Source organism: Gopherus flavomarginatus, chromosome 2, assembly GCF_025201925.1.
Source record: "Gopherus flavomarginatus isolate rGopFla2 chromosome 2, rGopFla2.mat.asm, whole genome shotgun sequence".
In the NCBI taxonomy this organism is placed as follows: Eukaryota; Metazoa; Chordata; order Testudines; family Testudinidae; genus Gopherus; species Gopherus flavomarginatus.
In genome coordinates, this window is record NC_066618.1 from 257,205,565 (window position 1) to 257,231,229 (window position 25,665).

General features: G+C 42.7%; 1 protein-coding gene across 5 annotated transcripts in view; it reads right to left on the reverse strand.

The window, feature by feature from the left end:
* Positions 1-25,665, reverse strand: part of RAD54B (RAD54 homolog B) — a 118,231-nt gene that overhangs the window by 42,284 nt on the left and 50,282 nt on the right. For all 5 annotated transcript variants that reach the window (XM_050940716.1, XM_050940719.1, XM_050940715.1 and 2 more), the window contains exons 4-6: positions 9,148-9,348; positions 3,430-3,717; positions 572-734 (exon numbers count right to left, since the gene is read on the reverse strand). In XM_050940716.1, coding sequence (XP_050796673.1) covers positions 572-734; positions 3,430-3,717; positions 9,148-9,348 — 652 coding nt within the window. The remainder of the gene's footprint in view (positions 1-571; positions 735-3,429; positions 3,718-9,147; positions 9,349-25,665) is intronic.

Consider the following 25,665-nt stretch of genomic DNA (forward strand, 5'->3'; position numbering starts at 1 on the left):
CTCCACAGCGTGGGGAGAAGACCAGAGCCCCAATGGTGTGGCTGAGTGCTGGGGACCCCATAACCTGTGGTGCGGGGCCAGGAGGCAACCCCAACCTGACCCGGTCGCTAACCCCGATTCCTGCCAGGTGGTGCCGGACAGCAGCCCTGACCCTGACCCCAGACCTTGCTGTGTGGAGCCAGTCGCAGCCATGACTCCAACCCCAGACCTTGCTGGGTAAGGCCAGGCAGCAGCCCTGACCCCAGTCCCTATTGTGTGGGACATGGTGGCAGCCCGACTCCAGGCCCTTCTGGGCGGTGTTGGGTGGCAGCCCTAATCCCAGACCCTGATGCAGGGTGCCAGGTGGCAGCCCAGGCCATGGACCCTGCCACCCTTTAGCATACAGCTGGGCTGCAGCTGTGTGCTAACTGGGCCGCATGCAGCCCGCAGGTTGAGAGCCACTGGTTTATAGGATAATTCAACCTCTCTCTTCTAACAGAGAAATACAGAATTCATCTCAGTTTTGGGGTGTGTTTTTTAAACAAGCTAAAAATTACCAGAGTTAAAATTAACAGGACAGTTATTCTCCTACCTCATTCCCATCGCACACTCGTACAGGAATACAATTCCTTCTTTCTGATGTGAGCGAAGATGATTTACAAGGTAAGGATCCACAACTACATCCACCACAGGTAAACCAGCCTTATTGAACATCCGCTGGTGATCTGGAGTTGGACGTGGCATAACTAAAGAATCTTAAAGTTCAAAATATACACAGATGTGGTAAGAGAGAATTTGTGTTTACTTCATAAGCAAAAAGTATTGTTTTTCCAAGGTAACTATATCAAGTAACTATTTGCTAGAGTTCAATAACTGCTGAAAGTTGCTTTTTAACATATTGGTCACTTCTAGACAAAGAATATAAAGACCAACATCTGCTATTGTTATTTATGAGTACCTAGATACAGTGTTGATGTAAATAAAAAAAAAATATTAAAACACTGCCTTATATCTTAAAGGTTTCAGAAGTGCTTTAAAAGTTTAATATATGTAAGAACCACTTCATCCACCACTTACTACAATCTGCCAGTTTGGATCAACTACAGCAGTTGTTTAATTGAGGATTACCAACAATAATCAGTTTAGGACAGGAAATGAGGAAATAGTGTTTATCAGAACATTGTGGCTAACCTTTATTTCTTTTTTATATATACTGTGACAAAGTTCCTCCTCTACCTTGGTGGGTCCTGCACTTATTGGCAGATTTGCTCACCTCAGTGATCTTCCCCACAGTCTGGAACAACTCCTCCTGTGTCTGATCAGGAGTTGGGAGGTTTGGGGGGAACCCGGGCCCGCCCTCTACTCTGGGTTCCAGCCCAGGGCCCTATGGATTTGCAGCTGTCTATAGTGCCTCTTGTAACAGCTGTGTGACAGCTACAACTCCCTGGGCTACTTCCCCATTCCCTCCTCCAAACACCTTCTTTATCCTCACCACAGGACCTTCCTCCTGGTCTCTGATAACGCTTGTACTCCTTAGTCCTCCAGCAGCACACCCTTTCACTCTCAGCTCCTTGCACCTCTTGCTCCCAGCTCCTCACACGCACTTCCTCTCCTCTGGCTCCTCCCCATCTGACTGGAGAGAGCTCCTTTTAAAACCCAGGTGCCCTGATTAGCCTGCCTTGATTGGCTGCAGGTGTTCTAATCAGCCTGTCTGCCTTCATTGGTTCTAGCAAATTCCTGACTACTCTAGTGCAGACCCTGCTCTGGTCACTCAGGGAACAGAAAACTACTCACCCAGTGACCAGTGTATTTGCCCTCTACCAGACTCCTGCACCCAACTGGCCTGGGTCTGTCACTCTCTCTCTCTCTCTCTATACACACACACACACACACACACACACACACACACACACACACACACATATGATTTTCATCATCCCCGCTCCCCATCAAAGGCTACAGAGGAATGGGCAGAATACTTTGGAGTCTATTAGCACTGGAAGGGGTTAATACTGAGCAACACAAGACAGTGAACAGACACATCACAGCCTACTCATGCTAATTTATAGATTAAAGGTCCCCATCCTGTGGGGTTCTGAGTGCTCTCAACTTCCATGGGAGTTGAGAGGCTCAGCTTGCAGGAGGCACTCAAATCCATCACAAAAATTGGAGAGAAACCCACGTCTTTCACATAGCACTGCAGAAACAGACAAAATGCAGCCAACTCTGCGGTTGAACATAGCACTACACAGCAATTTAGGGCAGTAATCTCATATCATCTTGAAACCACAGCAGGGAATTCAGGGAGACAGAACATCATACAGTCGGAATTAGACCAGAACACTGGTCTATTCTTACAAAAAGTGCCATAAGATAATAAGAGGATCTTATTATTATTTATTTGTATAAGGCTAGAGTGGGTAGGCAATTTACAGAGGTAGGAAGACATGGGCCAGCCCTGAAGACCTTATAATCTCAGATGACGTACAAATAAAGAAATGGGATGAGGCTTAATAAACTGCAGCGTGAATGCTAAGCTGTGGTTTAGGTGCATTTTAAAAAAATTAAAATTATGCATCATTTAGTTTGATAACACTAATATACTTGGTGTTTTTCTCTCATCTGAAACATGGCGCCTTCTCCAGAATATTGTCCCTAAACAGCAGGCTGCACCACTGGCTTATTAAAGATAGATGGAAGATATCGACCTGCTAAATATTCAACACCACTTCCTGCAACTACCAGGTGTTCACTGGAGCTCTCACATGATCTGATCCTCCGTAAACTTATGGAATTTAATGGGATGACAGCACAAAGTAACTATAATATTGTGTTCCAGAACTTTTTCCCTGCAGTAGATGTCTCACTGAACTTGGTTACTTTTAGTTACTCTTGTGTTTGCACATTGGTGGCTATGAGGAATCAGACTCTCCTGAAAGCAATTCTTCTAACTTTGTTTAACCTCTTCACTGCTCATTGTCCACTGCAACTACCATGCTGGTGTAGTCTCTCAACACTCCGTTGAACTTGGTGGCAAACTAGAACTTTTCTAGCATGTTTGGCACTAGTTAGTTTCTCTTTTCAGTACATTCATTTTTCTTCGCTAGTCTATTTTCGGAACCATTCTGATTTAAACAATTTTTATAATCATCAATAATATTTATAAAAAACTGTGCTATAAGACACTCTAGGGTATATGGATTATTTTAGGATACTAATACTTTCTCAAATGTCAGTGACACAGCCTCCAACCTCATGGTTTACAGCACACCTGCCACTTGTAGAACAGAATCATGCTGTGATGTTATTGGTTAAACTTGATTTTCACTGGGATACCCTAGATTCTCATTCAGTACTTGGCTAGGGAACATAAAAACCTTGTTTACGCATTGAGCTTTCTTACAAAAGGACAGTGGATAGTTAAATAAATAATAGAATTTTAAATCTTACTTGATGCATTTGGATCATGGCGAGGTTTGTAGTTCTGGGACTCCTTAAGTAGATTTTCTTTAGTGCTTGGCTTGCAGACATTTTTGAATGGGCTACAGAATGGTTTTAGGGTACTTTGTGAAGAAGCAATTGGGACTGTGGTGGACATCCCAACACCAGTCTGAAAACATTTGCCACTACTAAAGTCCTCTGCTGAAATTATACCCATCACTTCAATTTCTTTTCCTCCAATCGTCAGCGTCTGACCTTCATCAAGACTTTCAAGGTCTTTAGATTTATATCCAGTACCTAAAAATAATAATTCATTTACTTATGTTTAGCAATTAATTAGGACCACACAATGGGTATCACTGCCTTAACATCAATATTCAACTGCAGGAAGTGAAATCAGAAATGTCATCAAATCCTTTAATAATTAAGCATATGAATCTGAATAACCTTTCATACTAAGAAAACAAAGTAGCAGCAAGGCTTTTCATTTAAGTGAAAACAGATTCAAGTAGATCACAATACCAAGAAAAAAAACAGAACAAATGCAACATAATCTGGACATTGTTGTACCAAATATTTTAAAAACTGCTGTGAATTATCCTCTTATAACTGAATATAAGCATACATTTAGATATTGAAGTACCTAAACTATTTCCATGGAGTGGACCACGTCTCAAGAAAGGGACTGTCTCATTGACCACTCCTCTTCTCCCCTCCCACTCATGATCAAAAGAACCACCTTCCTGTCCCATTTGCAATCTCATAATATGCCTGTGGCAATCATGGCAATGGCTTATATGGAAAAAGATAAAAACAATATAGTTTAGCTGCCTTTTAATGCAAGTTAGCAGATGGATATGGGGGGAGCCTGCATCGCCTGACCAGACACCTCTCTGTGACAATAAGCAAGTGCTCTGTGTACTGCTAGTAATAAGTGGGGAAAATATCCGATCACTCCTCCATAGGAATCTAAGAACTCAGTTTGGTTATCTGACAAGAAAGCATGGTGTGATTAATGTAATAAGTATTGTATAAGTATTATCAATGTTAAACCTAACTGTAGGCCTCTCTGCAAGCATAAGCCTTGTCAAGCAGTGTTAGGCAACAAACTTCTGGGAGCTGCAAAAAGTGAGTGCAATAAAATCCTGCAAGCATAAGCAAAATCTAGCTAGGAAGCTTTATAGACTAAGATTAAGCAAAAAGGAAGCTCTGTGAAATTAGATGAGGACTTGTGGTTACTATGCACTGAAATCAGATACACCTCTACCCCTATATAACGCGGTCGTGGAGAGTCAAAAATCCCTACCACACTGTAGGTGAGACGCTGTTATAGCTCCGGCCGCGGGGAGTCCCAGGCCCTTTAAATCACAAGCGGACCCCAATGCCGCAGGCCCAGGGTAGCAGCAATAGGGCTCCAGCACTGATTTAAAGGGCCTGGGCCTCCCCGCAGCAGCCGGAGCCTGGGCCCTTTAAATCGCCGGTGAGCCCCGCTGCTGCAGCCCCAGGGTAGCAACAGCAGGGCTCTGGTGGTGATTTAAAGAGCTCCAGTCTCTGGCCGCTGTGGGGAACCCGGGCCCTTTAAATCGCCAGTTGAGCCCCGCTGCCGCAGTCCCGGGGTAGCAGCAGCAGGGCTCCAGTGGTGATTTAAAGGGCCGGGTCTCACCATAGCAATCGGAGCCCCGGACTCTTTAAAGCGCCGCCGGAGCCCGGCTGCTACCGTGCTATATGCAAACCCACGTTATATCAGGTAGTGTTACAGCGGGGTACTTCTTCAGGCTGACTCAAATATTTTTGAGTCTAGCAAATTGACCACAATTAGGACAACTGGCCGCATAAAGAAAAGATGAGCTGGGCACAGGTGCACAGTTCATGAGATCAAAACAACTGCAAAATACCATACTAAGACATTTGTCCACCTTAACTGGTTGACCTGCTTTGGAACACAACCAACAAATAATGTATAAAGAGGTATAATGCAAAGGTACAGGTGTGTGTGTATGTATATGTGGGTTGACCTAAAAGAGATCTCTCTTTGATCGGGCTCACACACACACCCTGAATCAAAGGGACTTGTGCTTCACTGACTATCTGTGCCTGGCCAATGCAGAAAATGGTTGACTGAAGGGTAACCTATTCTTGGACAAATGCAGGGTAAGGTTTTGGAGTAAAGAAGTCTGGTTGTGCTCGAGCTGGTTACTCTTAAGTCTGTATCGATACTATCGTTTAATTATACTAGTGAATTGTTTAGAAGTAAAAGTAAGTTGGTTACTAGTAGTAGTAAATTGCTTAGGAATAGTAGTAGTAAATAGTTAACCAATGTATAACAACTGTCTTGTTGGGAACGGGTACAGTGCGGGTAAAGGTAGTAGTTGATAAGTGACAATAGCTTTGCATGTCGCTGTGCCTGTCTTCACTATAATTTGCCACTTAGTTTTATAATAGAAGTCAGTAGTTCATAAGTTGTTTAAAACTAATAGTAGATACTTATAGGTAGTTTAAAATTAAAGAAATTTAGTTAATCTGTGTCATTATTGCATATAATTTGTTTGCTGGAGACTGGTACAGTGCATGTAGGGTTAACTGATTAATTAGTAATGATAGCTTTGCCTGCATTTGTGCCTGTCTTCAGTATAACCTGCCATTTATATTAATCCTAATTCCGTGATGGTCTTTAATTTTTCTCTTCTTATTCTGTCTGTGTTGCCTTTATAGCCGTAAATCATTAAAAACCTTCTCTGAGGAATAATTAGTTGTTTTAGTTTCTCTTATGGAGAGACTACTCCAACCTCATTACATCTGTGTTGGGTGGTGGGAAGTAGTGATCACTCAGGGTACAGTTAGGGCCCTGATGCATGTCTCCCCCTTCCATCATCTTCACACGTGGCTATTCCAATTTTCAAACTGTGATATTCTCTCAAGTAAACTGAAGTGGTTGTGGGGGCTGGTGAAATTGGTATCAGTGTCAATGGCTGCTTCAAGCACAGAGATTTGGTTTTTCTGAAGCTTTGTCTTTAAAGACTAGAAATGTTTAATCTTTCCAACATAAAAATATCCATATTTAGCTTTCTATTAATTCTGGAAAGCACCATGTACTTCACACTTACCTAGATCAGGACCATCAGTATCACCCTCTGTTAAATGAAGCTAATGTGATTTTTTAAAAAAAATTAACAGGTTGATGCATTCCAGACATTTCTTATTCTCTCGCTCACTCTTATTTTTTTAATTCAAGCAAGTCAATGCATATATAGTTTTGATACAAACTACATTAAATTTGTAAAGTCATGGATTATTTGTCAATTAAAAGTGCCTGGCAGAGGCAAAGTTTGCAATGCTAGGGTTGTAACAAATTATTACAGGGCCATCTCTGTCTTAAATTCAAATACAAGTGTGTTTTGCAGCAACACACAATAAAACTGTAGTTTCTTACTAAATAATCTATGTTGGCTTTGCTGACAACTTAAATTGTTGCTTGTCTTTCAGGCAAAGTTTTTGAATTAACTGCAACCTATAGCTTACAAGCCTTATTTTTTCCTCTTAATCAAAATATATCATACAGTAGCTGCTACTATGATTGCAAGACTAAAAATTGCAGCACGATCAACTCTGGCTTGCGTTTCGGGAAAAGGCAATATTTATAGTTACTTCACTAATAAAAGAACAGGAGTACTTGTGGCACCTTAGAGACTAACAAATTTATTTGAGCATCAGCTTTCATTGGCTACAGCCCACTTCATCGGATGCATATGAAGTGCGTTGTAGCCCACGAAAGCTTGTGCTCAAATAAATTTGTAAGCCTCTAAGGTGCCACAAGTACTCCTGTTCTTTATCCGGATACAGACTAACATGGCTGCTATTCTGAAACCAGTTATTTCTTCGTAGCTGAAAAACGCAGCTCCAATCTCTCCCAGTCACCAGACCTCTGATCAGACCATTAACAAGTAACACATTCAAATGGAGGTTCAGCCTTAGGTCTGCCTGCTCAGCTATGAATTTGTCCCTGATGCAAACCCACTTCCCTGGGGCATTATTTGTGTGGCTGATGTCAACAAGGCCCAGCTCCTCCCTTTTGGCAGCTCTACTGATCTGCTCGGCCCTTCTTTTCTAGCCCCTCTCCTGGACTGGCAGTGCAATGCTTTTTCCCCTGATATAACTCAGTCTGCCCCATTTTCCCCTGTACTTTTTGCTTGGTGGGCACGAAACGTGATTCTTTTAGTTGCCCCAAAAACATTTCTACTTGTCCTGGGTTTCTGTGTAATAATTATTTTTCTCCCATTCTGACTAGTGGGCCACAGACCACAGTTTGGTCATCGCTAATTTACACAATTTATTAACAGCTTTGTTTCACTTCATTCATAGACTAAGATTAGAACGGACCATCATGATGATCTAATCTGATCTCTTGCACACTGCAGGCCACAGAACCTCACCCATCCAACTGCTGTAATAGACCTCAACCTCTGGCTGAATTACGGATGTCCTCAAATCATTATTTAAAGACTTCAAGTTACAGAGAATCTGCCATTTACACTAGTTAAACTTGCAAGTGACCCATGCCACATTCTGCAGAGGAAGGCAAAAAAAACCCCAAGGTCTCTGCCAATTTCACTTAGGTGAAAATTCCTTTCCAACCCCAACAATGGCAATGAGTAAGACCTTAAGCACATGAGCAAGACCCACCAGCCAAATACCTGAGAAAGAATCAAAGAATGATAGAATATCAGGGTTGGAAGGGACCTCAGGAGGTCATCTAGTCCAACCCCCTGCTCAAAGCAGGACTAATCCCCAACTAAATCATCCTAACCAGCGCTTTGTTAAGCCTGACCTTAAAAACCTCTAAAGATGGAGATTCCATCACCTCCCTAGGTAACCCATTCCAGTGCTTTACCACCCTCCTAGTAAAAAAGTTTTTCCTAATATCCAACCTAAACCTCCCCCACTGCAACTTGAGACCAGTACTCCTTGTTCTGTCATCTGCTATCACTGAGAACAGTCTAGATCCATCCTCTTTGGAACCCCCTCTCAGGTAGTTGAAAGCAGCTATTAAATTTCCCCTTCATTCTTCTCTTCCGCAGACTAAATAGGCCCAGTCCCCTCAGCCTCTTCTCGTAAGTCACGTGCTCCATCCCTCTAATCATCTTTGTTGCCCTCCGCTAGACTCTTTCCAATTTTTCCACAACCTTCTTGTAGTGTGGGGTCCAAAACTGGACACAGTACTCCAGATGAGGCCTCACTAACGCTGAATAGAGGGGAATGATCACGTCCCTCGATCTCCTGGCACTGCTCCTACTTACACAGCCCAAAATGCTCTTAGCCTTTTTGGCAACAAGGGCACACTGTTGACTCATATACAGCTTCTCATCCACTGTAACCCCTAGGACCTTTTCTGCAGAACTGCTCCCTAGCCACTCGGATCCTAGTCTGTAGCAATGCATGGGATTCTTTCATCCTAAGTGCAGGAATTCTCTGTAGTAACTCAGAGCCCTTCCCATTTAGTTCCCATCAATGGCCGTTGAAGTTATTTGCTGCTAGCAGTCACAAATCAGCTACATACCATTGTAGGCAGTCTCATCTTACCATCCCCTCCATAAACTTATCAAGCTCAGTCTTGAAGCCAGTTAGGTTTTTTGTCCCCACTGCTCCCCTTGGAGTTTTTTGCTCCCATTCAACACACACATTATTTTTAGGCCAATGTTTAAGCAACAACGGTATGTAAATCTATAATACCTCTTCCAATGTCTTTGCCTTCCATATCTTTCAGTATCACAGACTTTCCTTTTGCAATAAGAACAGCATCACCTTCCCACTTCTTGTGTTTTTTCTTTGAAGCTTTACACCACACAACACTGAAGTATTTTGCAAGGCAGTCAGGTTCGTCTTCCTCTTTCTTGTGTCTTGCTATTTCTGGTGTTCGTACATGCACTGGGTCTAAAAAGAAGGAAGATAACTAAGAATATCAAAAGATCTCTGTTGAAGTAGAAAATTATTTAAAAAAAAAAACCCAACACTATCATCAGTCAAGTGCAGTCTGTGCATTTCCTGCTATACAAACATAAGTTGGCATGGTTCCTGTTCTGAGTAACTTACAATCCAATTGAGACAGAGACATCATAATTCAGGCTTAAAACAATGGATAGGGATGCAAGCTCAAAGGAGCACTAATTTTATGAAATACTGTGTGGAAAATATATGCTTTAAGGAAAGATTTTCACGTAGAAGGGAAGTTATTTAGTCCATGAAAAAGAGGTAGTTCCTGGTATGGAATGGAAGGAGGAGACAGTGGGTAAGGGATAAAAAGTAAGTTTTTGAAACAACAAAGTGGTGAGAAGAAGGAAATGAGAGTATGGACTCAGATGAGGAGGAGATGAGCAATGCCTTGAAAGTAAAGATGGGAACTTAGAATTCAATGCAGAAGGGAGGCAAGTGAATAGATCCACAACTAAAGCCAAAAGAGTGCATTCAGAATAACTATTACTGTAGCGTTAAAAAACCTGAAAACAGTTAGAAAATAAAATTGTTTTACATTTCCAGTTGAAAGAATATTTCACCCATTTTCTTTGTAATATATTAAAAGCCATTCGCTATCCTAAAATCCTGAAAAACAGCAGCATTACTTGAGATTGCAGTAAACCAAATGTTTCTATCTATAAATAGTCATACATTTGGCAGCATTGCAGCTACTTATATCTATAATCAATGCAAATATTAGCCAAATACAATTAGGTTAATAACTTTAAGGATTCTCAATATTGCAAGCAACAGTTGTCTATACTATTGAATAAAGACAAAGATCACATGCCTTCCATGGGTTACCAGTCTGGCGTGAGTTAAGTAATAGTAGTGCAAGTCTGCAGAATTATTTGAAGGAAAATCTGAAACATTCCTTTTTAGGACAGCATATGTGCACAACATCAAAGTGAAAATGAGATGAATTTTCATTAAAATATCCTTGCATGCTGGTCAAGGCTTAATCAGCTTGCTCCTTTGACTTCATCTGGATTCAGCACTACACAGATTTGACACTAAAAGACTGCTCACACAAAAAACTAACTCTTTTTAGGTGTTTATACTTAGATCAGAAGCAGCAAATATAAAATTCCACCTATAATGACGACTAGTGAAAAAGGGAAATCAAATAATCTGAATATCACTTCTAATGGTAACTGTTTAAAAAAAAATGCAAAACATGATTATATGAACTGCCTAAAAATTAAAGTAAAGTATCAGATGAATGTTAACTTTATTGTTAATAAAACGATACAAATGCAAGATATTTTATTTATTGATAGAGATTTTCATGCCACAGGACTTTACAAATTTCAGCTCCAGTCCTGTAGAGGGAACCACTCCCGTGGAGCTGTGTGTGTGTGCGCACAGAGTCCCTGAAGTAAATGGCAGGTTTCAGAGTAGCAGCCGTGTTAGTCTGTATCCGCAAAAAGAACAGGAGTACTTGTGGCACCTTAGAGACTAACAAATTTATTTCAGCATAAGCTTTCGTGGGCTACAGCTCACTTCTTCGGGTGCATAGAATGGAACACACAGAAAGAAGATATTTATACATACAGAGAACATGAAAAAGGTGGAAGTAACCATGCCAACTGTAAGAGGCCAATCAATTGAGATGAGCTATCATCAGCAGGAGAAGAAAAACCTTTGAAGTGATAATCAAGGTGACCCATAGAAGCTGTGAGGAGAACTTAACATGGGGAAATACTCAATTAGTGTAATGACCCAACCATTCCCAGTCTCTGTTTAAACCTAAGTTAATTGTATCTAATTTGCATATTAATTCAAGTTCAGCGGTCTCTTTGGAGTCTCCTCTCTTGGTTTTCACACCTCAACTGCTAGAACAGGGCCTCATCCTCCCTGATTGAACTGACCTCGTTATCTCTAGCTTGCTTGCTAGCATATATATACTGCCCCTGGAAATTTCCACCACATGCATCTGAAGAAGTGGGTATTCACCCACGACAGCTCATGCTCCAAAACGTCTGTTAGTCTATAAGGTGCCACAGGATTCTTTGCTGCTTTCTTTGGAGTCTGTTTTTGAAGTTGAGACCAAGAGAGACCGCTGAACTTGAATTAATATGCAAATTAGATATAATTAACTTAGGTTTAAACAGAGACTGGGAATGGTTGGGTCATTATACTAATTGAGTATTTCCCCATGTTAAGTTCTCCTCACACCTTCTATGGGTCACCTTGATTATCACTTCAAAGGTTTTTCTTCTCCTGCTGATGATAGCTCATCTCAATTGATTGGCCTCTTACAGTTGGGCATGGTTACTTCCACCTTTTCATGTTCTCTGTATGTATAAATACCTTCTTTCTATGTGTTCCATTCTATGCACCCGAAGAAATGAGCTGTAGCCCACGAAAGCTTATGCTGAAATAAATTTGTTAGTCTCTAAGGTGCCACAAGTACTCCTCTTTTTTTTGTTTTTTGAAGTAAATGGGACTCCACGGGTGAAGCCGCATGCTTAATATATACACGTGGATCCACCGTAGAAATACTTCCACTTGGAAGGTGCAACAAATCAGCTATTTAAGAGTACACAGCAATGCTACACAATGACTAGAAGCAAAAAAACAATAACCCCAAAGCCAGAAAAACCCCTCCTCTTTTCCATCTGAAAATACAGGGAGAATTTAATGTAGGTGGAGCGTGGTAATTTGACTAAGACACATGAATAAATCCTTGCACTTTTGCAAAATGTACCAGAGACCTATTAGTGGCCAGAAGTAGTCACGGTGGCTCAGTCCGCCCTGCGGTTTCGGCCACTGGCTCCTGCCAGCCAGAGTCTCTGCCCGCTGCCAGCCTGGGGTTCCTTCCCCCAGGCCAGCAGTTGGCACTGAGTGGGACTGGTGGCGGGATCCCGGCTGGCAAGGCGCCAGCAGCGGGAACCCCAGAGCAGCGACCCGCTTCGCATGCCATCAAAAATCAGCTCGCGTGCCACCTTTGGCACGTGTGCGGTAGGTTGCCGACCCCTTACCTAGCTCAATGTTTAAATCATTTGGTGTAAGGTTGACGCACTCCATACAGCTGCTAAGGGCAGTGTTTGGTAGCAGAATACAGAGCAGCAGTTTGGACAGTGAAATTACTGCTAGCTGAAGGCATCCAAATACAGTTGCTTTTGCTGACGTCCTAGAAGCGAAGCTACACTTGTACATTGTAAGCTCTGTTGTTGCTTCTGGTTATTATCCTGCACACAGACTAACAGAAATATGTGCATACTATAAACGAAAAGAGACAGGGAATCATCTGTGTACACTCATTTCTCTCTCAAAAAACAAAAAGCCCACTTTATCAAACTAAACTCTTCATGATCACTAAGAAGCTGTTGCAGGTGATGTGTTCCTTCTTCCTGAAGTGAGAGAATACAGCTGAAGTGTTATGGTCCAAAGGCTAAAATGCAGAGACCATAAAAGTGGGTATTTACAATAGGTGAGACAGTAAGCCCTTAAGTTTCAAGATTTCTGCAAATGCTTGCTCCATGTGAGAATGAATTCCTGTAATGTGATGGAGTTGATGATTTACAGAAAATGGGAATGTGGGAGGAAAAAGAAAATAAATGCTGCAGTGGCAAATTAGTGTAACCAGTTTCTGCAGAACAGGTTTAGAGGTAGACACTGATTAAATCTGCACAGAAAAGTAAAAGGAAATCTGAAAGAATGCAAAATTTAAATAAAATATACATTCCCAAATTAATCTGCAGCACTGTACAGCAGCTTAAATGTGAAACTCCTATAAGGAATGCAGCATGCTCCAGTGGACAGTACAAGACTAGGTCAGGATCCTGGCTTTGCCAACACACACGGTTTGATCTTACTCAAGTCATTTGACTCTTCTATGCTTTAGTTTCCTTCATCTGTAAAATGTACATAAAGATATCTACCCTCTGTAAAGTGCTTTGAAATCTTCTGATAAAGCATTGTTTAAGTGCAAGTATTGCTGTTCAAAAGAATAAGAAATCTGCTTCTAATTCTGCCACACATGATGATAAAAAAGGACAGATGAAGCCAAAATGTAGTTCAGAATATTTGAACATCACAGCATACAACTGAATTTGGACCTAGGGCTTGGATTCTGATCCATCTCTACAATGAAATGCCACCTTTGTGTATGGGCATCTGAAATTAAATCCATTCCCGTATACATTCTTAGAACATATGCTCAGCAGAGACTGTGGCTCTTTATATCTTCTGAGGATCAACAGAAGTTTTATTTTAGTTCAATTTCATACTAGCAATCAGAATAGTAGAATAGAATGAAAAATAGTACATAAATTCAGAGAACAGCTCTTTGCACTGTAGCTAGGTATTCTGGAATGTGTACATATTATATTTAAAATCACATGCTGATCTGAGATCCAGGAATACCTAAACCCAACATTATGATGGAAAGATAGTGTTACCTTAATTCTAAATTCAGGCTAGAAATAAAGCACACATTTTTAACAGTGACCATTCACGCAAGTTACCAAGGCCTGGGGAGGCTTCTCCAGCACTGGATATTTTTAATCAACATTGCTAGTTTTTCTAAAAAATATGCTTTAGTTCAAACAGGAATAAATTCAAGGCAGTCATGTGGTCTGTGTTATACAGGCAATCAGACAAGATGATTTGCCTTATAATCTATGAATCTCACAATAGTATAGTGGAAATAAACACATTAATATTTGTGAAGAACTCAGTCTAGTGATGAGTGCCATAAAAAAAAACTATGAGGAAATTAATAGTTCTGTCTGCAGGCCAGTACCGAAAATGTGTAACAAATAAGACACAGGGCCACACATTGAACAATTGGACATTGAAAAATCTCAATCATTGGAGATTTTTAGGAAGAAGTTAGACAAAGACTTTTCAGGGATGATAATACTAAAATAATAATTAGTCCTGTCTTGAGTGCAGGGGACTGGACTAGAAGACTTCTCAAGGTTTCTTCCAGTTCTACAATTCTGGAATTTTATTCATTTCCTATGAATAAGGAAAAAATAAAATATTGTATAGCTGCTTGCTACATGATCACCATCTAGCCTGTGCACTGACTGAAGCAGGAGTTCTATGGAAAAAGTAGTATGTGATCATGTAATTAAAGACTGTTTTACAATGCTTATACACCACAGGGCAAAATTAAGGTTACACAGGCACCCTTAATTCTGATATTTCCTAATGCTTGAGTGCTTGACTTTGCCATCTTAATAATGTTCTTTTAATGCAGTTTTGTGTGTGCATGCATATGTGTATCATAATAGGAAAGTGGTGATGGCCTTAACTATAGAAGTTGTGAAATGATTGCATTGTAAACTCACCTCTTAGCAAAATATTTAGCTCTTAAGGATACTGCTTTAATGGAGGGATGATAGGTAGAGAAGACTTCCAAAACATAGCTTCTAAGTGGAAAAAATGTTCTTAAACCTCTCTACTGTCTAGGAAAACCAACTGACCACCATTCACAGTAAAAAATTAATGAACTAAGTTGAAAGCTTCTGATAAATCCACAGAAATAGTTATGCATGTCCCATCATCAAAGGCAACAGCAACATCATTGACAATTCTGGAATGCTGGCAGGCATCAGATGGTGCACTAGACCAGATTACTTAAGTAAAATGTTGAATTCATTCAAATGCCATCCAAGTCGACTGTTTGTAACGTTTTCTAAGATGTTAGAACACACTGAAATCAATTCTAACATCTTTATGTAAATAAAAAAACCCCAATGTTCAGTGACAAATTAAAAGCAGGCAAGACTTCAGAAAGTAATATACATTTGAATGGCCATGTACGGTATTTTGTATGTTATTGTAAAATGCGTATTTGGAATTATTTGATTTCTGTTCATTTTTTTCTACTTATTAAAATAGCAGAACACCCAATAAACTTAATCACTACATACATTGGTAGTAAGACAAAATAGTTATATTTAATAATCACAAGTGAATTGTACCACAGTCAAAGGGGTCATTTTTCAAAGCATTTCATAGGGATTTCGTCATGTAATTCACATTAAATGTTAATGGGAGGCATGCACTAAATCCTCATATGCCACATTACAAATATACCACTTTGCATTCTCTGAAGATGTGCTATTTATTGCAACTTTTTGGAGGGATCTTATTTTTTTGCGGGGAGTTCCCTCCCCAAAAAAACTATTAAATAGCAGGACTATTTGTGATTTACAAAAAGGCAAGCCTTCACAGTTTCCAGAAATCTAACAGAAGTGAAGCAAAGAGTAAGTTGGCAAATAGAGGTTTATTAAGATTATGCATACTTGTTATTAACATCTATTTTAACTCATATCTGAGGAAAACCTGATTTACTTACTTGTTTGGAATTATTTATTTATTTATTTTATTTTATTTTGCCAGTGATAACCTTCAATTGGCTTGAATAATATTGACTCAGAGAACCAACAATGGTCCATTAATGTTTCTATTCTGTATTTTAAAGAGCATTTATTAACAAAACATATTTTATCCTCTGCAGTGGGTAGGAAACAAACTATTCCTAGGCTATCTAAATAATTTAAACATGCCTGTTGAAAATTCCTGAGATTACCCTGGAAGAAGGCACTTCTTTAACATTTTCATGTGTTATGAAGGAATGATTACTTACAGATTGGCTGATGACATTACTAGAGGGGAAGGAGTAATATTTCAAAATCAAGTTACATACATATGATTTACATAAATGTAATCCATTCAGTAGTTCAAGCAGAAAAATTATGTTTAGGGCCAAAACTCAACAAAGCTGGTGAATAAGTTGTAACTTGTACCTGGAAAGCGCACTGTGCCAGAGGCAGGAAATTCATTCCTATGGAGGGTAAATAGTGGTTATTGTGCTGTCCTTGCTTGTCTAGACCGTAGGAAAATGGAAGCAGTTTTAAATTACAGGGGCTTCAATGCAAATTCACAAACATGAACTTCTGCAGGAAAACACAGACTCAAGCTCCATTGGACAGGCTTTATTTTGTATCAGTCCTGCCCATTTTTGGAGCTGAACTGACCCCTAATATATGGAGGCATACACAGATGAAGGTGTAGCAGCTTTCAACCAACAGAGTCAGGTTTCCAGTGCAATTTCCAAGGAATCAAATCCCTCTACTACCTTTTACATGAATGTAAATTCTTCCACTGACATTTGTTCCACAGGTGGCTTTAGTCCTACTTACCTAGTTGCATTTTTATTTATTTTTTCAATAGTATTAAGGGCTATCTCATTTGTCTCTTTACAGCATAAAACAGTTTTAAATATGCCACCCAAAGACCTGTTATATACTCTTCACAGGGTTTGTTTGCATTTTAAGGATTAAAATAACAAAATAAGTTAAAACAGATACTTAAAATAATTTCTGGACTTTTGCTAAAATTATTTTTAGTACAGTACTCATTTTTGCGTCTTAGAAATGGATTTACAAACAGCCTTCTTTAAAAGCTATATTGATCTAAGCAGTACAGTAATTTATCATAAAAACATTGGTGTCAGGGACACATTTTATCATCTAAGACTGTGCTGAATACTAGTACATCTGCAAATGCAGACAAAGATTTTACTAAAATGAATTCAAATAGAAAGCAACCCAATCCACTGACAGTTGTACCCAACATAAGAGGACTGCCCAAACCATAACTTTTTAATTCCCCTATCTTCCCCATGGAGTTCTCTGTCTTATTAGTTTTGTGGACTGGACCATAGTTTGAAGCAGGAAAGTACAATCCAGATGAAAATATTTGCAGACTGCAGAGTACTGCAAGGCCCTGGAGGACTTTAATACTATCTTGCCAGGTGGTCAACTTAATCAACTTATTTATTTTACGCACGTGCACATGCACATCATCTGTAAAAAGAATTTTACTGTTAATGTTGCAAGATCAAGCATTCAAACATTGGGAAATGCCAGAATTAAGGTTGCTTGTGCAACCTTAATTGAGTCCTCTTGTGCATATGCATTATGATATAATCTTTAATTACATGATCACATATTATTTTTTCCACAGGTCCCTTGACTTAATGCACAGGATGGATCATGTTCACTTAATGCTCAGCTACTGAATATCTTGTTTTCTCCTCATTATTCAATGTGGAGCCCCATGCCTTATTTATTTCACATTATTCAAATTCTTATCTGATGAAAGAATTATTAATTTCCTTCACTGGCTTTTCTATGGCGCTCATTGTACAATATTTCAGTGCTTCACAAGTATCAGTTAATTTATTTTCACAACACCCCTGTGAGATGAAGGGCTATTATTATCCCCATTTTACAGATGCAAAACAGAGGCACAGATCTCTGTAACTTCAGCTAATGGAGTAACTGATGGCCACAGCTGGTTGCCATCCTCTGTAGATCAGCATTAACGGGGGATAAGACACTTTGCCAGTGGGTTTCACAGATATTTTCTAACAGCAAAGGAATGGTGACACTTAGGAAAAAATGGTTACTAATCTGTTCCCAAAGAACAGTTACAGATGCATTACATATGTCCATTCAAGTGCGTGCACACCCTCTGCACTAGAGTCAGAGATTTTCCCTTAGCAGTACCTGTCATGGGGGCCATGTCTTTGCTGCTGCTGCCGCCTTGTGCTACTGCATGATGGAATAAAGGGCAATGCCAACCCAACCATCCCCCAGTTCCTTCATACTGGCTAGAGTCTGATATGGAGGAGAGAAGAGAGGGAGTCTTGGAATGGACATATGCTACACATCTCAAAGAACACCACAGTTACAGAACACATTAGAAACCATTCTTTTCTTCGAGTAATTGCACATGTTCATTTCACTTCAGGTGACTCACAAGCAGCAAAATCTGGAGACAGGTTCCAGAATCTACCTGAACAGTGACTGAAGGAGTACTTGTCCAAACTTGGCATCATCTCTGGAATACAGAGATAAAGCATAGTGAGTTGTAAAGGTCTGTACTGATGACCAAGTTGCAGCTTACAAAGGTCTGTTGTAGGAACTTGATCCAAAAGAAAAATGTGGAAGTTGCTTGAGATCTTGTAGAGTGTGCTACCATTCTGCTTGCAGGAGATACATCAGCAATGTTAGCACAGATGTATGCAAGATGAAATCCTTGAGGAAATCCTCTGCATCAAGACTGGAAAGCCTTTCATCCTGTCTGCAACTGACAAGAAAAGCTGGGATGACAATCTAAAAGCCCAGATCTGTCCAAGTAAAAAGCCAACACCTCCTAACATCCAAAGTATAGTCTCTCCTCATCCTTATAATAATGGAGCTTAAGAAAGAAAGTTGATAAGTATATGGCTTGATTGAAGTGGAACGCTGATATTACTTTAGTCTGGAATTTCGAATGTAGGCATAAGTAAATTTTGTCCTTATAAAAAACTGCAAACTGGGGGTCAGCTACCAATGCTCATAACTCCACCACCCTTCTCAGGGAGATAATAGTTACCAAAAACAGTGCTTTCATAGACAGATGATGAAGTAAAGAGTAGGTAGCCATCGGTTCAAAAGGCAGACCCATCAACCTTGTTAGCATCAGATTTAAGTCCCAGGGAGGACGGGATTCAGACACGGAGATATAACCTTTAAGAATTTAAATGATAGAAGATTAGAAAATACTGAGTGGCCCGTAATTGGAAGGTGGAAAGTGAAGATACCTGCCAGGTACCCTGATGGAACTAAGGGATAAGCCTTGTGGTTTCAAGTAGGACAAGTAATCCAAAAATGTTGGATAGAGGTGCAAGGACAAACTCCCTTCTGCTTTGCTTTGACCATAAGGAGAATAATTTCCACTTCAGCTGGTACGTGTATCTAGTAGATGGCTGTCTACAATTTGGGAAGATATTTTGCACATTCTCCAAACACTCCACCTCATGAGAAGCTAACCATGGAGCATCCAGGCCACCAGATGGAGAGCAGCGGGGTGGAGATGTAGGGATGACTGTGGTCCTTGGAGATCAGGTCAGGTTCTGAAGGCAGTCTCAAAGGAGCCCTGGGGGATAGGCTCAGCAGACTGAAGAACCAATGCTGGCAGAGCCATGACAGTGCTATGAGGATCATACAAGAATGATCATGCTTGAATTTGAGCAACACTTGGGAAGAAGTGGAAATGGGAAAATAGGCATGCAGCAGCTTGTCCTTCCAAGATTATAGGAAAGCATCTGTCAGAAATCCCTGAGACCTGCCCTGGCACTTTGTTAAGACAAGTTGCAAAGAGGTCTATGTGAAGGATACACTTGGTTTGAAAAACGAATCTCATGATACGCAGCCTGAGATACAGCAGGGATCACAAGTGAAAGATCTGCTCAAGCAATCCGCCAAGCTGTTCTGAGCACCCAGAAGGTGGGAGGCAGTTGCAGATGGATTTCGTATCTGTTGTTCTTCGAGATGAGTTGCTCATGTCCAGTCCATGTCAGGTTTGTGCATGTGTTATGTGCACCATTGCCAGAGATTTTCCCCCCACTGGTATCCATAGGACTGGCTCTAGTGCCCCCTGGAGCCCCGCACTCATGTGCTGGTATAAGGGGAGCTACCCCCCACATCCTCCCAGTTCCTTCTTGCCATCACCTCTGACAGCAGGGTAGGAGAAAGGATCATGGAACAGTGACTCACAAGCAGTGCCTTTGGAGGTGGGCTAGGAGTTCACGGGTGTACTGACTGCAACATGGCTCTCCCAAAACTGGCATCATCTCTGGCCTGTTGGATGATGACATAGTGGGATGCGAAGGTACAAACTGATGACCATGTCACAGCCCTGCAGATACCCTGGACAGTATCTGCATAAGGAATGCAGCTGAAGATGCTTGCGCTCTTGTAGAATGGGCTTTCAAGAGGCTGGAGGTGGGACCTTTGCCTGTTCGCAGCAAGCCTGGATGCAGGCTGTGATCCAGGACGAGACCCTCCTGGAATGACACCAGGAGGCCTTTCATTCTATCTTCAACAGCAACAAAAAGTTGCATGGATTTGCAGAAAGGTTTTGTCTTGTCAATATGAAAGGCTAGGGCCCTTCTAATGTTCAGAAAATGCAGACGCCATTCCTCCTCTGACCTGTGTGGTTTCAGAAAGAAGATGGGCAGAAAAAGGTCTTGGTTACTATGAAACTGTGACACCACCTTCCATAGAAATGCTGGGTGAGGATGTAGCTGAACCCTATCTTTGAAGAAAACATATAGAGGGTTCTGAGGTCAAAGCCTGAAGTTCCAAACTCCTTCTGGCCAAAGCAATTGCCACCAGGAAAGCAACCTTCCGCAAGAAGAGCAGCAGGGAGCAAGATGCCAGGGGCTCGAAGGGAGGCCTTGTGAGCCTGGATCAGACCCCAAAGAGGAAGTGGGTCACAAACTTGCAGGTAGACACTTTCCAGACCCCTGATGAACCTGCTTTTCATCTCATGGGCGAAGACCGATCTGCCTTGGATTGGAGAATGGAACACTGAGATGGCTGTTAAGTGGACCTCGACTGATGACCATGACAGACCTTGGTGCTTCAGGTGAAGGAGATACTAGTCTAGGATGGACTGGAAGGACGCCTGAGTGGGGCAAAGGCTCCTCTCGGCTGCCCAGCATATGAAGCAATTACACTTGGCCAGGAAGGTGGCTCTAGCAGAAGGCTTTCTGCTGTCTAGCAAAACCTGTTGGACTTGCTCCAACCATGCTCTCTCCTCTGGATTCAGGCAGGCGAGGTTTGGATGGAGCAGTCGCCCATGATCCAATGAAATCAAGTCAGGTCTGGGCAGGAGTGTCAATGGGGCTTTGACTGCAAGATCTAGAAGCATGCCAAACCAAGACTGATGAGGCCATGCTGATGTAATAATGATAACCTTCGCCTTGTCCCCCTTAAACTTCAGAAGGACTGTGTGAACTTGGGGTATTGGAGGGATGGCATGCAGCAGGCCGTCTGACCAGGACTGTAGAAAGACATTGCACAGGGAATCTTTGTCTTGACTATGCCTCATGCAAAAGCGAGGACATTTTGTGTTCTGTGTGAGGGCGAATATGTCCACCTGGGTAGTTCCCCACCTCAGGTGGAGAGACCACTCATGGTGAGAGGAAAAAGGCATCCTGAGGTGATCCACCAATACATTCCACTGCCCAGGGAGATGAGATGCCTCCAGGTGAATGGAATATTTCACGCAGCAATCCCATAACCCGAGAGCTTCCTGGCAGAGAACCTTGGCCTGGAGCCTCCCTCTTTGATGACAGGTGGGTTGGGCATACTTTGCAAGCCAAGGGTATTGTCCTGAGCTCCTTTACATTTATGTGTAGGGATAGCCTATTCTGCTACCCTGGTTCCTGAAATCATCAAGGTGAGGCCATTACCCTAGATCCGATGTGTCGGACGCCAATGTTATTGTGCACCATGTGGATGCGAAGGGTACTCCAGACATAACTGAGGCCAGGCCCAACCACCACATCAGGGATACCAGCACTGGCAGTGGGATGGTAAGGACCGAGTCCAAATGGTGCCTGTTCATGGAGTAAACTGAGGCAAGCCACATCTGAAGCAGTCTGAGATGTAGCCACGCGTACTGTACCACATAGGTACATGCTGCCATGTGTCCCAACAGCAGTAGACAGACACAAGCGGTCATCAATGGGCTGCCCAATGCCTGGGGTGATTAGGTCAACCATAGCTCGATATCTAGTCTCCGGGAGAAATGCCCAGGCTTGAGAGGCATCGAGCACTGCTCCTATGAATTCTATTTTCTGCACCAGGACCAACATCGACTTGTGATCCTTTATTAGGAGGCCCAGCACCCAGCAGGTGGCTTACACTGCACTGATGCTGTGCTGAACTTGAGCTCATGAGCGGCCTCATATCAACCAATTATCAAGGTATGGGTAAATCTATATGCTTCAAGGGCTGAGGTAGGCTGTGACTACCGTCATTTACTTTGTGAAAACTTACAGAGCCACCAACATGCCAAATGGAAGCACCGTAAACTGGTAGTGGCTGTAGCCCACTGCGGAAGATCGAGATGTGGAAGTACACATCCTTTAAATTGAGGACAGAGTGCCAATCTACTGGATCCAGGGAGGGAATAATGATTATTTGGATTTGGATGATTTAGTTGGGGATTGGTCCTGCTTTGAGCAGGGGGTTGGAATAGATGACCTTCTGAGATCTCTTCCAACCCTGATAGTCTATGATTCTATGAATAATGGAGGCCAGGGGGACCATGTAGAACCTCAGTTTCTTGAGATACTTGTTGAGGTGATGCAGGTCTAGGATAGGCCAGAGGTCCCCTTTCACCTTGGGAATCAAGAAGTAACAGAAGTAAAATCCCTTCCCTCTCAGTTCTGGAGGAACTACCTTCACAGCCCTGCCTGCAGGAGGGCTGATACCTCCTGGACAAGAACTTGCTCATGAGAAGGGTCCCTGAAGAGAGACAGGGAAGTGGGGTACAGTAGATGGATAGACACACAGAGAAGGGTGTACCCCTATGCTATGGTATAAGTACCCAGTGGTTCAATGTAATTGATGACCAAGCAGAGAGGTATGTCGAAAGGTGGTTTAAAAATAAAATGAGGAATGGATCCAGCAGGGAGACCGGTAAGTCTTCCCCGAGCATGTCTTCAAAACGCCTGTATATTTCTGCTCAGGAGCCAGCTAGTGCTCTGCTGAGTGGTGGTAGAGGATGGCTGGCTGGTGGCGCCTATAACCTTTTCCTCTTCTCTTCTTTGGCTCATGTCTGGGTGGCCTCAAGAACCTGGGTGGTTCTTGTGGTCTGAAGTGCTTCCTGGAGGTCAACAGTTTATAAAGGTCTTAAGACCACGGTATGGCCCTGGAATCCTTGAGGCTGTCCAGTTTGGTGTCCATCTGGTCTGAGAACAACAAGGTTCCCTCAAATATGAGATCCTGCACCATCTGCTGAACCTCTTGGGACAGTCCTGATGACTGCAGCCACAAACTAAGCCTCATAGTGACCACCGATGCCATTGTCTTTGCTGCCAAATCTGTTGCATCTAAGACAGCCTAGAAGGATGTTCTAGCCACCATCTTTCCTTCCTCCATGACTCTTGTTGCAGGGAGTTCTTAAATTTTCCCAATGAATCATGGACATTGAACTCTTATCTCCCCAGCAGCACCTGCTGATTTGAGATACAAAGTTGGAGGTTAGCAGTGGAATAAACCCTTCCTACCAAAGAGATCTAGGTGTTTAGCATCCTTGTTCTTTGGGGTAGTGCTTGTTTGGCCCTGTCTATCCCGCTCATTGGCGGCGGAAACCACCAAAGAACTCGGAGGTGGAGTGCAAATACATATATTTGCATCCCTTGGTGGTAACATAGTATTTTTTCTCCACCCTTTTTGAGGTTGGGGGAGAGATGATGGGGTCTGCCACAGTGCCTTTACCAACTTAACTACTCCATCATGCACTGGTAAGGCCACTTTAGAGGGAGCAGTGGCGGCCAGAATATCAAATAGTCTGTTTGTGGGCTCTTTCAACTCTTATGCCTCCAGGCCCAGATTGGTGGCAAAACTTTTAAGGAACTCTTGATGAGCCCTAAAATCGTCAGAGGCGGTAGGTTAGCGGAACCTGTGATTGGCTCATCTGGGGATGAGGAGGATGCCGCCACTGGTACTGAAGGAGCTGAATCCTCTACTGCCTCCAAAGCAATCTCTATCAGAGATACCACCGGGGTCTTGGTACCACGGTTGGAGTCCGAGACCAGCCCTGGAACTGGGTATGGTGGGGCTGCAGCCTATCTCTCGGAGATCATGAAAGATTGAGGGTGAGAGAACAGCCTGAGCACCACAAGGAACCCCCAGGGGTCACTGCCCCGGAGGCCATACCTCCATACATGGTCCAGCACTGAAATCCAGTGCATAGGCTGGGTAGAGGCACCTCTTTTGTGGGGGAGCAGATTCCCTACAGAGTCTGATGGGGAATCCTCCTCTGGTGAGCAAGGCAGAGTCATTGCCATTCCCTCCTACTGGCTATGATGGGGAACCAGTGAATGGTGTAGGGCTGGGGATCGATTACTTGGCTGAAGAACGGCTATGAGTAGCTGGTGATCAGTGCTAGGACCCCAGCGTCTGGTGCCGGGGCTCTGATGACCAGTGTTGGGCCGCTAGAGACAGATGCTTTGATGCCAGACACCAGCATGGTGATGAAGACTGGCACTGGGTTGAGGACCGTTGCAGAGGTTCCATAGCAGGCTTCCCTCTGGATGCGATTGCCATTGGTTCTATGGAGGCGGGTGGTCCCGGGGCGTGGGAGGCACTGGCAAAGCCATAAGGTCCCTTGCTGCTTGGAAAGCTTCCAGTGTGGAGGGGGCTCTCAAGTGCGATGTACCCCGGCCGCTCCCAGGAGTGAGGGGTGGGTCCTGGATCAGGCTAGGCGCTGCAGGTGGAGTCAGCTCCACAGTTGAATGCCTCTGTGGGGAGGACAAATGGCCCAGGATGGGTCTCGACTTATCAGCTCTGCCCCTCTTTTCTCTATTGGGCACCTGGAAGTGCCTTCTTTTTGGTGTGCTTCTTGTGCTGCTTTCTTGGTTCTGGGGACGTAGAGTGGTGTTGAAGGGGACATGGTTCCAGAGCAGTGCTGCACACCAAAGCCGACATGCTTGATGCCAAGTCCAACCAGTTCGGTTCCAAAGCCAGTCTAAGTGCAGCTGCAACGTGCAAGGCCTTTAGACAAATGTCCCTGTCTTTCTGGGTGTGTGGCCTGAAACCCCGGCAAATTTTGCACTTGTTCTTGATGTGAACCTCCCCAAGGCAGCTCAAATAGGGATTGCTCACTAGCATGGGCTTACTACAGGCAGAACATGGTTTGAACCCCGGGGACCAGGGAATGCCTGGTCTCTGGGACGATGTCCCCTCAGGGGACTACTATATTTCACTAACTCACTCACTCTAAAACTAAGACTACTTACAACAACACAGTTCAGCAACCACTGGAAAAAGCTCGCAAATACAAGGAAAAGAACACTGTACCAGCAACTGTCACAAGCGGTAAGAAGGAATTGGAAGGGCGCGGGGTTGGTGGCGCCTCTTATACCGGTGCATGAGTGTAGGGCTCCTGGGATGCTAGAGCCAGCTGTATGGATACCACAAGGGGAAAAATCTCTGGCACCAGGGCACATGGCGCACACACATCTGACCTGGAATGGACAAAAACAAGCACTCAAAGAAGAAGGATCAGATTCTGGTGTGACTGACTTCTACTTGGAGCATGGATCGATCTCATATCAGCCAGTCATTCAGGCAAGGAAATATGTGTATCCCTGCTTTCCTTAGGAATGCAGCCACCACCATGCAGTCTGTAAATAATTGCAGAGCA